The sequence below is a fragment of the Urocitellus parryii genome, chromosome 11 (assembly GCF_045843805.1).
Source record: "Urocitellus parryii isolate mUroPar1 chromosome 11, mUroPar1.hap1, whole genome shotgun sequence".
In the NCBI taxonomy this organism is placed as follows: Eukaryota; Metazoa; Chordata; class Mammalia; order Rodentia; family Sciuridae; genus Urocitellus; species Urocitellus parryii.
The window spans coordinates 9,991,414-10,005,921 of NC_135541.1; the positions used below are offsets into that span (position 1 = coordinate 9,991,414).

The window sequence follows — 14,508 nt, forward strand, 5'->3', positions numbered from 1 at the left end:
ATCTCAAGGTGGCTGCACCATTTCACATTCCCAGTGGCAGTGTATTAGGGTTCCAGACCTCCCATGTCCTCACCACCATTGTGTCATCTGACTTCTTTATTATAGTCACCCTAATAGGACTGAGTAGACTCTTACTGTTGATTTAATTTGCATTTCCATTTTCTTATGCTCACAATTTCTGCGGGTCAGAATTTGAAGGAGCGGACAGCCGAAAGCAGCTCCATGATGTTTGAAGTCTCAACCGGAAAGACTCAAAGGCTGGAGATGACTCACCGCTGGGGTTGATTCATCTGAGAGTGTCTTTACTCATATACTTGACTTGGTGGATTTTCCTCATAACCTGTTTTGTCTTCAGCTGAGCTGTTTTCTGGAATATCTATACACAGTGCACGGTGGTCTCACTGCATGGAGTAATTTGGGTTCCCTCGCAGCAAAACTACTGGTTCTGAGATCAAGTGTTCAAAAAGAATCAAGGAGAAAATGTATTTCTTAGTCTCAGAAATCATACATTGTCACTTAATGCCAGGGTCACTCTGTCATGATCTAAATGGAAGGACATAAGCCTTGCTCTAAATGGGAGGAATGTCACCACTCACCACGTTGCAGGAAGAACACACAGGATCGGAGATACTGTTGTGCCTGTCTGCACAATTAATTCTGCCAGAGCTAGGAACCTGAGCACTACTAGAAAAAAATTCAATAGAGAGATCAATCAATTGTTATTCTAACTTCAGCTGACACCACCTGGAAATCCTGTATAATTTCTGTGCTCAATTTACTTCAATTTACAATGGTCATTTCAATCTTTTCTGCATCCACAAACCTTTTTCTCTTGACAATGTCCATTGAAGAGGTTGAATAGGGGGCTGGGGATGGAGCTCGGTGGTAAGTACTTTCCTGGCATGTGCAAAGGCCCTGGGTTTAATCTCCTGTGCCACCAAAGGGGGAAATAGGTTGAAAAGGCAAAATACTCATTTTCCTAGCTTCTCTTGCATCTATGTAATACAGTTTTGACCAGTGAGAGGCAAGCAAAAATCTGCTTGCTGAGTTACTTCTGGGCAAGCCCTTGTATTGAACAAGTAAAATGACACATGGATTAGAGGCTGCCAGCCATACTGTAACCCTCAGGGAGAAGCCAAAAGAATTGTAGAAGTATTCGCCCTGATATCACTGAGTCACTGAACCAATGCAGCTATCTAACTACAGGCCTACTACCCAATGAGAAAATAAACTTGTTTGTTTAAGCCAGTGACATTAGAGATCAATCCAAACTTAGAAACTGCAAAGGTAAAAGGAAGGAGTTTATTTGCAGTCTTTGGCATTCCAACTCAGGAGACACAGATTCCAAATAAGAAAGGCAAGGAAAGTAGGGCCTGAACAGGGCAAGCACTACAAAGTGATAAAAATTCTTCTTCTTCTTCTTCTTTTTTTTTTTTTTTGATAAAAATTCTTTATAGAGAAAAATGCTACTGAAATTGAGAAAGAGCAGGTAGTGTAATGATAGCGGTTATGAGCCCAATGAAACAAGAATCCCATAACCTCTTGACATGCATCTGCAGTCTCCAGGTCAACCCAATGTAATCAGTTTCAGATGCCTGCAAAGGGTGAAGGTGGCCAAAGTTCACATCCCTAGGCAGCAGCTGGATTCTTAACTCCATCTCTCTTGATGGCTTGGGGACTCCATTTTGAAAAGCTCTTTCCCTGTTGTTTTTTTAATCATCATTTTCCTTTCATTTTTGCAACCCAGGCTTTCTGTTACTTGTAGCTTGATAGGACCACTCTCCTCAATCCCCTGCTTCTCCCCTTTGCCTTTATTAATGTCTTCAGCTGGAAATTCTTTCCTTCCTGTTACTGGGCCTACCTGCATGCTGTATCCTCCTTCCCTCCTAGTATGCTAGAAGAGGGGGGAGTGGGAGTGAATGGGGGAGATGCTAATCTCACCTCCATCTTGTATTCCTCTTGCGGTTTGGGTTTTCTTACTCATCCTCACGTCTGGGACTCTACCACTCATCAGCTATGTGGCCTTAAAGAGGCCACTAAAGTAGCCAATATGGGAGTAGCTTCTAAGCTGTGTGACCAATAAAGGCACCATTGCCAGAGACAGGAAACTGGCTCAGTCCAAGGAGAAAACTACTCACAAGGCCGGGGAGTGGCGCCTTGGAGGAGCTGAGGGAGCTGCCCTGCGGGGAGGACATTTGGCAGTGGGCTGGCGGGGCAGCCCTGGAGAGGTAGGCAGGGGCCGGAGCGAGCCCGGCTCTGCAGACTAGGCAGGATGATGGTTTTAGTTTTCATCCTTAAATCAGCAGGAGAGGAAGTGCACTGATTTCTCACGGCTTGTTTGCCAGTCTCCCAAGAGATGGGGAGTCCGCGGCCAGGGCGAGTGTTTTTATTCGGAGGTGTCCCCAGCGCCTAGCACGTGGCAGGCACTCACTAAACGCCTGCGGGATGAATAAATCAGACTGGAGCCCTCCGCGGAGTTCAGCTCGGATGTCAGCCTATTAGATTTTTCGATCCCCGCATTCCTCCCCTTTTCTCGCGCTCCTTCCCTCCCACGCCTCCTTCCCACTCCTCCCCTGCCAATCCTCTCCGGCCTTCGCGCCTCCCCTGCCCGGCCCCGCCCCGCACTGCGTCGCGGAGGCGGAGGGAGCGAGGCGGGCTTTACGGCAGCCGCGTTGCGGCGGGGCGGGGCGGGGCGCCGGGCGGCCGGCGCGCTTGGCGGCAGCGGTGGGAGGCAGGCCGGCAGGCAGACGGACTCGCAGGCGGGTGGCGGCGGCCGTGCTCGCTAGTGAGGGCGGGAGGGAGTGAGTCACTGAGCGTGTGTGAGGGAGGGAAGGAGCGAGCGAGCGAGCGAGCGAGCAGCCCGCGCCGTCCGCCCGCAGCACCAGCCAGGCCCCGCCGCCGCCCCGCGCCCAGGCCGGGCCGAGCCGAACCGAGCTGGGTCGGGCCCGGGCCATGCTGCTCACGGTGTACTGTGTGCGGAGGGACCTCTCCGAGGTGACCTTTTCCCTCCAGGTCGACGCCGACTTCGAGCTGCACAACTTCCGCGCGCTGTGCGAGCTCGAGTCCGGCATCCCCGCCGCCGAGAGCCAGGTACGCCGGGCAGCGAGCGGGGCGGCCCCGGAGCTGGCCCTCCCGGCCTCGGGGCCTCGCGCGCTCCCCTTGCTGCTGGTGGAGGACTGGGTGGGGGGAACGCGGACGGCGGTGCCCAGTTCGCCCCCGCAGCTGGGAGGGAGCCGGAATCCGTAGCTGCCCGGTCGGCTCCGCGGCATGGGGTGGGGTGCGGGCCGGGCGAGGGAAGGGAGGACCTGGCCGCGGTCTCACCAGCTGCAGCGTGAGGGGCACGTGGACTGCCGGGCAGCCTTCCCCACCTTCTGGCTCTGTGGCCTCTTCATCCTTTCTAACCCCGAGTTTGGGGTGTCGCCGTGGACCCAAGCAGAAGCCCTTGGGATTGCAAGCAGGGTTCATACAGCCTGCTTCCCTAACCAGAAATACCAGTTTGGATGACTGATAGACTTTTCCATCTATTTTTTTTAAATTTATTTGGTAGGGTGGGGTGAGGGTTCCTGCTTGACTATACGCAGTTTGCTTTTAAATGTACTGATTGGCACTTTAGGGGAGGCAGCAAAAAAAAAAAAAAGTTTTTTAAGACTCACTACCTCGTTTTGAGGTCTTTGGAAATGCTTCCTCCCACTATCGCATGCGTTTTTGAGTTAAATTTTTTTTTTTTTTTTAAAGTAATCCTTGGTTCACCTCGGGTCATTTGTTTCTCTACTTTCTTCCTTGGTAGTAAGCCAAAGTCTCTCCTTCCAGGTTACAGCTCGGTTTGGGTCAGTTCGAAGCTCTCTGCTTTATAAGGATATTAGATTGAAAATGGCCTTGGTATCTTCTCAGTGGGATTTGGTTTCATTTCCCTATCTTGCTTCTGGAAAGGAGTTCAGCTCCTTTTATAGTTTAAAATATGCAAAGTAATTTTTGCTCAAAATGCTTTTGGGCTACCAGTAGTCTTAAACAGAATAGGTGAGAAACAGTAGGTGACAAGAATTCCTGAAGCCTTTACAGGAAAACACTGAGATTCTGACTTGATGAAGTGGGACTTGGGGGACATATTCCAAACATTAGGAAATGCAAGTCTTCCAAGGCCCTAGAATATAAATCTTGATTTCCCACCACAGTTATGAAATAGTTCCAAAAACTGTTGCCCAACTACACAGCTTGTTCTACCCTGACTTATGGTAAACAAATGTGTCAATATTTTGTTCAGAAGTAGGATTCCTTTACACAGTGTGAACTTTAGACCCTGGTATAAATCTATTCAGAACAAATTTCTTTCAGGGCCCAAGGTGTCATTCAAATGGGCAATCTGGCAAGTGCTACAAAGAAACTGTAAGATTTGGGGTATTCCCACCCCTTTCTATAAAAAGTTAAATCTCAGAAACTCAGGATCCAGTTTCTGCAATGCATCTCTCATGTGAAGAACCAGGAAAGGACAGTTTAAAAAGAGGACAAGTTGGGAAAATAAATTAAGTTTTTGAAGGTGGCTTTTTTTCAGTTTTTGTTCTTTTTTTTTTTTTTTAATTCTGTTTTAGTTGTTTTTTTCTCTAGTTACATTACCCTGATTGTAACCACCAATTGTAGGGGAAGTGAACAAAAAAAAGGCGTAATCAATTTTGTTATTAAGTTTTGGGGCAGGAGAGAGTGATTGTTTTAACTTCACTTTTTGGGGGCAGAGTGGGGAGATATAGTTCTAGGAATGAAACCCAGGATCTCACTCATGGTCAGCAAACTACTACTGAAGTATGTCTCCAGCCCACTGCACTTTTTGAGATTGCTTTAACAAAAATTTAAGGAAATTTTTTAAAAAGGTGTCACGTTGAAAGACGCTTGTATGATCAAGGTAGACACTGTCTTCTGCCAATTTGGAAATTTAGGAATTCCTTACTAGTTGAACAATAAAGTTAACTCTAAATTCTTCCTCTCAATTTTATATTTTTTGCATTTACTTTTTTTCCCAAGCCAAATTAGCATATTAGAATCCTTGGGCTCCAGCTAATGTTAAGCCTGTATTAGATAACTGTAAACAGTCCCTGTTTTTCAAGTTTGTGCTCTTGGCTCCCTTGTAACCTGACAACATAGTATCTATTTTAAGATGTCTGGTGGTGGGTTTTCTTTCACTAGCTTGCCCATCAGGCAGGAACAGGATCCACCTTAGACACTTGAGTCATTTCCTTTGGGCAAATCATAAAAGTAAACATCATTATAGTTTTCCCCACAAATCCTCTTCACTTGTTTGAATCCACCCCACAACTGCCCTTTACCTTCCAGGGTGCGTTTCCCTTTCTAGTCTGTTTACCTGTCTCTGTTCTCTGTGTCTCTGTTTTTTTTTTTTTGTTGTTGTTTGTTTGTTTGTTTTTGTTCCAGGGATTGAACCCAGGGGGACCACATGAGCCACATCTCAGCCCTTTTTATGTTTTTTTCTAAGTTGTTGAGGCTGGTTTTGGATTTGTGATCTTCTGTCTTAGCCTCCCTAATCACTGAAATTATAGGCATGTGCAGTCACCACCAGCCCCCATTCTCATTTCTTTGCTCCCATGCCTGACTCCCTTTTGTTCAAGGACCTTTATTTTTTTCCTTTTTTTTTTTTGGCGGGTGCAGTATGGGAATTGAACTCAGGGGCACTCAACCACTGAGCCACATCCCCAGCCCTATTTTTTGTATTTTATTAGAGACAGGATCTCACTGAGTTGCTTAGTGCCTTACCATTGCTGAATCTGGCTTTGAACTCAATATTCTCTTGTCTCAGCCTCATGAGCCACTGGGATTGCAGACATTTGCCACCTTGCCTGACGGCTCTTTTTTTGATGTTTCTGGTCTTACCTGCCACTGTGTGTTCAGACCACTATTCTCCAGACATTTTTGTCCACACATCCCTAGTAGTAAAAATGTTTCATAACATACTTCTTGTTATGTATATAGTACATTATATATGTAAACTAATATTTTATGCACTGTATGTATAATATCCTATGTTGTATAACACATGTGCATTATTGTATGCGAATGTAATATCCTGTGTACATCAGTTGCATAATATACATGAAGTAGTATCTTATGTTGTTCAACATAATATTCAGTTACAGAATAGAACTCAAGGAAGGATGACTTAAATGAAAATGAAAATTCTGGTATTTTTATTTTCTTTTCATATCCTTGAAGAATTGTTATGCATGCCTGCCCCACTTTGGACATCCTTGGTTTAGAATTTAGTCTTTGATATTTTTTTTTTAATAATTATTTTATTTTATTATTATTTTTAAATTTTTATTGGTTGTTCACAACATTACAAAGCTCTTGACATCATATTTCATACATTAGATTGAAGTGGGTTATGAACTCCCAATTTTATCCCAAATGCAGATTGCAGAATCACGTCGGTTACACATCCACATAGTCTTTGATATTAACATCAGTTGTGCATAAGCATACCCTTGGAAAGATGTTAATTTTTAACAGCTCTAGTCTGATTATAGTAGTTACAATGGAATGATAACAAATTTAGAATAGAAACTGTTTCCACTTCTGCGTGTGATTAAAGATGGGCATGTTCCCTCTCTCAGTACAAGTGTGGGCTTAGAAACCAGTCAGGGCTCTGTGTGGTGCTTTGATGCAGAATTGGCTGGGTGAACTTCAAACAATTATCAGGATTTAGCTTCTCTTTAAATTAGTGTCTTGGTATTTTTTAAACATCATTATAATTTGCCTCTGTAGGTGGCATGTACAGAATGGAAGGACCCTCGGGTTTTTTTAAATGCCAGGTGGTAGCAGTAGCTGTGATCCTGGAAGTGCTGCTCTATCCAGCATGATTGGTGATTTGTGAAACACTGTCTTAAAAAGTGGAACTGAAATTTTCTATTTAGCTAGTTTGGGCATGTTTATTTTCTCAGGTAATTTTCATGTCTCCCCCCCCCCCCATAAATACGGTATAGGAATCTTACAGAAAAGGGTAAAGAAGAACATGGTCACTTATTACTTCACAACCCAGAGAAATTACAGTTTACTTTTCCATGTATTTTCTTTCTTTTTTTTTTTTTTAAAGAGAGAGTGAGAGAGGAGAGAGAGAGAATTTTTTTAATATTTATTTTTTAGTTCTCAGCGGACACAACATCTTTGTTGGTATGTGGTGCTGAGGATCGAACCCGGGCCGCACGCATGCCAGGCGAGCGCGCTACCGCCTGAGCCACATCCCCAGCCCTCCATGTATTTTCTTTCTAAGCTTTTTTACTTTTATAGTTAATGGGGTTTTAAACATGATAGGTCCTAAACTGTAAATGATTTTTGTTTTGTTTTGTTTTGTTTTGTTTTTGGTGATGGTGCTAGAGATTGAACCCAGGGCCTTGTGCATGCAAGGCAAGCATTCTACCACTGCTATACCCCAGTCCCTGTAAAATAATTTCTTACTTTCTTCAATCAGCACTACGTTGTCAGCATTTTCCCATAACATTTTAAATTCTTTGCATTTATATATTTTCTATACTGGGGATTGAACCCCAGCCCTTTTGGATTAATAAATACATTAATTAATTTTTAAAGATATATTATTTAGTTGTCGATGGACCTTTATTTTATTTATTTTTCTGTGGTGCAGAGGATTGAATCCGGTGCCTCACACATGTCAAGCAAGGTCTCTACCTCTGAGCCACAATCCCAGCCCCCGCTTTTTTTTTTTTTTTTTTTGAGACAAGAGTTTCACTCAGTTGCTGAGACTGGTCTCAAATTTGGTGATCCTTGTTCCTCAGCCTCCAGGGTTGCTGGGATAACAGGCATGTGCCACTGGGCCAGGCCAAATTTAATTCTTAATACCTGCATTGGGCTGGGAATGTGGCTCAGGCGGTAGCGCGCTTGTCTGGCATGTGTGTGGCCCGGGTTCGATCCTCAGCACCACATACCAACAAAGATGTTGTGTCCGCTGAGAACTAAGAAGTAAATATTAAAAATTCTCTCTCTCTCTCTCTCCCTCCCTCTCCCCCCCTCCCCTCTCTCACTCTCTCTTAAAAAAAAAAAATACCTGCATAATGCACCATTATATATGTGTAGTGTAATTTATTCAATAGTTTTCCTGTTAGTGGACTTTTGAACTGGGGAAAATTGGAAGTAGTTATGAATAATATCCATATGCATCGGCTTTGTCCCCCATTCCTGATTATTTTCTCAGAATAAATTGTTAGATACTAAGTCTCCAGGTCAAAGGCATAAAACTTTTTGAAAGACTTTTAGTAACTTGACAAATTGCCTCCTAAGAAGGTTGTAAAAAGTCAAACCGGCTGTTAGTTACATGAGATAGTGTATGTAAATAACTTGGCATATTGTGGGCATACGTAGTAGTAGTATTATGGTGCCACCAGATATAATTCTAAGATTTTGTGGCCAGTTCACAGTTGTTAGTGCTGGAAATGTATTGCTAAGATTTCTGTTAATTGGGGCTGGGGTTGTAGCTTGGTGGAAGAACACTTGCCTAGCATGTGTGAAGCACTGGGTTTGATCTTTTGTACCATATAAAAATAAATGAAGGTATTGTGTTCATCTACAACTGAAAAACAAAACAAAAGATTTCTGTTAATTGAAGGCTTTAGTTCAGAGACCAGAAAATAGGTGTGGTGTGGCACATACTTCTAATGCCATCTACTTCGGTGGTTGAGGTGATCCAAGTTTGTGGCCACCTTCAACATGTTAGCAAGACCCTCTCTCAAAATAAAAAGGACTGGGGATATAGCTCAGTCATAAAGTACTTGTGGGTTCAATACCCAGTCCTTCCAAAAATAAATAATAATAATAATAAGACCAGAAAACATTGGCTTCATGATTAAAAGTTTGGAGTTGTATTAATTAACCTGTTGTTAAATGTTAAGAATAGAATTCAGTCTCTAGGGTGTTTTCTCTAGAGTAAGTACTAGCAGTTGTGCCATTTCTGTGGATTTAGACCTGAATAAAGTTCCTGTGGTATGTTCTTACAACTGGAGTCTTGAGCATTGTAGCTCTTTGAGTTCGGCTTGGCTGGTAGAGATTTGAAACCATTGGTCTAGTAGATATGCTTGTTAATTAGTTAAAAACACAGATTTGCTTTAGTACTCAGGCTACAAAATAATTGTTTTTCTTGTAATCTTAATTTATTTTGACAGTACAGGGGATTGAACCCAGGGTTTCATGCATGCAAAACAAGCACTCTTACCACTGATCTTCATCCCCAGACACTTTAATCATTTTTTTGTGGGGGGTATGGGGTGGATTGGGTTCTGGGGACCGAATTCAGGGGCACTTGGCCACTGAGCCACATCCCCAGCCCTATTTTGTATTTTATTTAGAGACAGGGTCTCTCTCTTAGCCTAGTGCCTCACCATTGCTGAAGCTGGTTTTGAACTTGCAATTCTCCTGTCTCAGCGTCCTGAACCGCTGAGATTTCAGGTGTGGATCACCACGCCCCACAATTTTAAGCCCATTTTAACAAAAAGAAATGGGCTCTTTTTTTTTTTTTTTCTTGGAGGGAGTGTACCAGGGAGTGAACTCAGGGGCACTTGACCACCGAACCATATCCCCAGCCCTATTTTATATTTTATTTAGAGACAGGGTTTCACTGAGTTGCTCAGTAGCCTCACTTTTGCTGAGGCTGGCTTTGAACTCTCGATCCTCCTGCCTCAGTCTCCTGAGAAGTAGTTCTTTGTTGCAATCAACTAAGCTTTAGTTTAGTTTGTCTTATGTATTTAGACTAAAATGGAACACACCTGCAGTTTCATCTGTAAGGAATGTTTGCTCCTCCCCTGGGTTCTCATCCTGTATTTCTAGGAAATAGGGGATGTTAGCAGCACTCCATGAATAATAACACTTCATGTTAGTGTCTGTCTGGACCTTACAGTTTCATTGTTCCTTAAAAAAGTGATATCCTCTCCTGAGGAAATGTTGTGGCAACTAAGCAGCAATGGATCCACGTGTAGCATTTGTAAAATGGGAATCCAAAGTGGCAGTGTCTCTGCCCCCTTTCCTGCCAGGTGCTGAGTATCAAATCCATAGACTTGGTATGCTAGCAAGTGAATTATCACCAGCCCTGGTGTGTGTGTGTGTATTTGTTTATTTTGGTACTGGGAACTGAACCCAAGGGCATGTTACCACTGAGCTAAATCCACAGTCCTTTTTATTTTGATATAGAGTCTGGCTGAGTTGCCCAGACTAGCCTCAAACTTGGGGATCCTACTGCCTCAGCCTCCTGAGTTGCTGGGATTATAGGCACACCCCACTGTGCTTGGCCCAGGTGCTTCTTTATATTCAGGGCAAGGGCAACGTTTTGATCCTCCTGGCAAGTATAGAGTATAGGTTCTCAGTGGTGATGGATGGCTCAGTATCCCTTGTTAAAGTCATTAATTCACCAGCTCACTTTGGGGTTATGTTTGGCAAGTCTTATGGTACTAGAGAAGAGAATGGGTTTGGTTTTAGGGTTAGGAGGGGTTTTTTATACATGTCCAGCCACACACAAGTACACCCACCCTTTATTTTTGGAGGCTTAAATGTCAAGTTGATGTGGTTCCAATCTCAATTCACTTTTTTTTGGTAGGGGTTCTTTAACACTGAGCAACATTTCTAGCCATACACTAATATACCCTCTTTTTTTGGACACAGGATCTTAGGGCCTAAGTTACTTAGGCTAGCTTCAAACTTGGAATCCTCCTGTATCAGCCTCCCAAGTTATTGGCATTACAGGCATGCACCTCCATACCCATTTCTCTCAGTTTACTTCTAATAGCCATGTGGCCTCTGTTTCCTGGTCCATAAAATGGGACAAATAATACCTGCTTCATAAAATGATTATGATACCCAAATGAGGGGACAAAGTGGGAGGCTGAGAACCTGGCTTGCTGCTAGCTTGGTAGAGGTTCACTCAGTGGTAACTGGCTCCCGTTTTAATCCAACAGGATTGGATGGCCAGATGGGTGGGCACCAGATGTTACATACTGTAGCTGATATTCCCAGGCAGGAGTGAAAGGAGACATCCATGGGACAACTTTCAACTTGTCCCATTACTGTAGCACACAGTCTGTTGTCTGGTGCAGGAATATTTTTGTAATTCCAGCATCTTTTTTTTTTTTTCTTCCAGTGTTGGGAATGGAAACAAGGGCCACTTGCTTGCTAGGCAAGCCCACTGAGCTCTGTCCTCAGCCCTACAGTCTTCCCGATCTTCCTGAGTTGATTTCTCATTGTAAATAAATAATTTTTCTTTTACCAGTAGATTGAGAGCGTGTCTTGGGAGATCAGTCACATCTCTACATATACTGACACTTGTGTTTCTGAATCTGGGAAGTTAAATAAGTAGGCCCTAGATATTGGGGGACTTCATTACAGTGGCTTCACAGTGTGGGAGCCACCAAGTACAAGCCTGACTATGGAGCATATCTCTGGTAACCTCTTCCTTATTGCATACCTCACCCATGACACTTGTCACTTCTGACTTACAGTGGTTTCTTCATGCCACACAAATTATAATAGGACTCTTGGCTGTATTGCAAACGATGTGTTGATCTTTTTTTTTTTTTTTTAAGAGAGAGAGGGAGAGAGAATTTTAATATTTATTTTTAAGTTATTGGCGGACACAACATCTTTGTTGGTATGTGGTGCTGAGGATCGAACCTGGGCCGCACGCATGCCAGGCGAGCGCGCTACCACTTGAGCCACATCCCCAGCCCCGATGTATTGATCTTGATGTACTTTTACTGTGAGATGTGAGGCATATGCCCAGGGTGATAGTGACAGTCACAGTCTGTTAAGGAGTCTTACTCTTCAGGTTGAAGGTAAGACTCACAGTATTTATTCATGTGTGAAACATATGAAGTATAATTGGACCTCAAGTTCTGCAAATGAGTTTTTTCACTTATCCCTAGAAGAGTTTGATTATGGAGGGTTAGTTCTTCTGCTCAGCACAGTTCTGAGAGCAGATAAGACAGAATCACTCCCCAACTCTGGTTTAAATGCTGTATCTTTTTTCTTTTTTTTTTTTGGTACTCGGGATTGAACCCAGGGGCATGTAACCATTGGAGCCCTTTTTTCCTACTTTTTTTTTAAATTGTATTTAAAAGACAGGCTTTCGCTGAATTGTTTAAGATCTCTCTAACTTGCTGAGGCTGGCTTTGAACTCATGATCCTCCTCCTCAGCTTCCCAAGTCACTGGGATTAAAGGCATGTGCTATTGCATCTAGCTTAAATGTTGTATCTTTAGTTTCTGTGCCAGGTAATTTTATGAGGAGAGCTTTGAGAAGAGGTGAGGGAGCATTGTAGCATGATAGTGTAGCAGAAAGAAGTGAAAGGGACAGCTGTAATGATTATCTAGCCCAGCTGCTTGCCTGACAAATGGGTAATGGGAAGCCTGTACCAGCTGAGTGGCAGGCCCTTTGGTTATTGGCAGGGCCAGGGGAAAACTTAAATTCCTCAGTTTGTATGTGGGCCAGTGTAAAGTAGATCTGTAAGGAGAAAACCTTTCAAAGCCCCAGTTTATTCTGACTGCCTCTTTGGAGTATTATAATGCAGGACAGGTTTTATTATAGTATGCTTTTGTGTGTCCATTTTTTTTTTCACAACATATTTTTTGTGCTTTCAAGATTTTATTTTGGGCTGGGGATGTGGCTCAAGCGGTAGCGCGCTCGCCTGGCGGCCCGGGTTCGATCCTCAGCACCACATACCAACAAAGATGTTGTGTCCGCTGAATACTAACAAATAAAATGTTAAAATTCTCTCTCTCTCTCTCACTCTCACTCTCACTCTCTCTTTAAAAAAAAAAAAAAAAACAATGCCTCAGTGAAACAATAAAGTTTACATATTAAAAAAAAAAGATTTTATTTTGTTAGTTTGTTGTGTGGAGGACTGAACCCAGGGCCTTGTATATGCTAGGAAAATGCTGTGTCCCTGAGCTACATCCCCAACCCTTTTTCACTTTATATTAACCAGGGTCCTGCTGTATTGCCCAGGCTGGCCTAGAACTTAAAATCCATCTGCCCTGACCTCCTGAGTTGTGCCACTGCACCCTGCTACCTTTGCCTTCAGTGTTTGAATGTTGATTTATATATCATTAAAAACATGATTTTTTTTCCACCTATGTTGAATTGTTCTTTTTGAATTTCTTTTCACTTTTTTATTTTTCCCTTATAAACATAAAAATATTTATAATAAAACTTTGGGGATGGTGAGATGAAAGAATGCAGGAAAACTGGTATTTGAGAACTTTTTAGACTTACCAGTGTACAAGTCACTTTAAAAAGGTATGTGATGGAACTAGGGATATAGCTCAGTTGGTAGAATGTGTGCCTCGCATGCACTAGGTCCTGGGTTCAATCCCCAGCACCACACACACACACACACACACAAAAGTACATGTGGGGCTGGGGATGTGGCTCAAGCAGAAGCGTGCTCGCCTGGCATACGTGCGGCCCGGGTTCAACCCCCAACACCACATACAAAACAAAGATGTTGTGTCCGCCGATAACTAAAAAATAAAATTCTCTCTCACTCTTTAAAAAAAAAAAAGTACATGTTATTTAATAGTACTATGGTTAGCATATTGAGAATACATAATTCCGGGGGCTGGAGATGTGGCTCAGCGGTAGCGCGCTCGCCTGGCATGCGTGCGGCCCAGGTTCGATCCTCAGCACCACATACCAACAAAGATGTTGTGTCCGCCGAGAACTAAAAAATAAATATTAAAAATTCTCTCTCCTCTCTCACTCTCTCTTTAAAAAAAAAAAAAGAGAATACATAATTCCAGTTTTCTTCCTGCTCAGAATTAAAATTACATTCATTATTTTATAAATTCATCTTTTTAAAAAATATTTTTTTACTTGTTGGGGCTGGATATATAGCTCAGTTGATAGAGTGCTTTCCTTGCATGCACAAGGCCTGGGTTCAAGCTCCAGCACCACAATCAATCAATAAACAAACAAAAATTAGTTGTTGATAGACCTTTATTTATTTGTATGTGGTGCTGAGAATCAAACCCAGTGCCTTACACATGCCAGGCAAGTGGGCTACCACTGAGCCACAGCCACTGCCCCAATTCATCTTTTTTTTTTTTTTTTTTTTATTCCTGTGGGTATGCTTGAATTCACAGAAAAATGTGACTCAAAGGACTGGCTAGAAATTAGGGTTTACAAACCATCTTAACAAGGGGAGGGGTCAGGATCTCAAAGGCAATTCATCTTTTAATTCAAATATTTGAACATCGGTTGTAGAAGAGACCCTGTTCTAAGCATTTGTGATATGGTCAATGAAGCAAAGTCATTTCCAAGTAGCTTATATTTTAGTGGAACAGAAAGACAACAAGAAAGCAAATTAATAGTATATTAGGTGACAGTACATTTTATTTCAAAAATTTATTTATTGTGGTGCTTACACATGCTAGGCCAGCACTCTGCTACTTAATTAGACCCCCAGCCTATGGTGGGGTCCATTTTATACAGGGTACTAGGGAAGAGTTCTGAAGAT

General features: G+C 42.8%; 1 protein-coding gene across 2 annotated transcripts in view; it reads left to right on the plus strand.

Moving 5' to 3' along the window:
* The first annotated feature begins 2,722 nt into the window (after nt 1–2,722).
* LOC113191134 (protein DDI1 homolog 2) overlaps nt 2,723–14,508 on the plus strand; it is a 46,414-nt gene continuing 34,628 nt past the window's right edge. Inside the window, exon 1 of one of the 2 annotated variants that reach the window (XM_077791443.1) lies at nt 2,723–3,090. In XM_077791443.1, coding sequence (XP_077647569.1) covers nt 2,953–3,090 — 138 coding nt within the window. In that variant the 5' untranslated portion in view covers nt 2,723–2,952. The remainder of the gene's footprint in view (nt 3,091–14,508) is intronic. The other variant, XM_026400768.2, reaches the window with a different exon arrangement.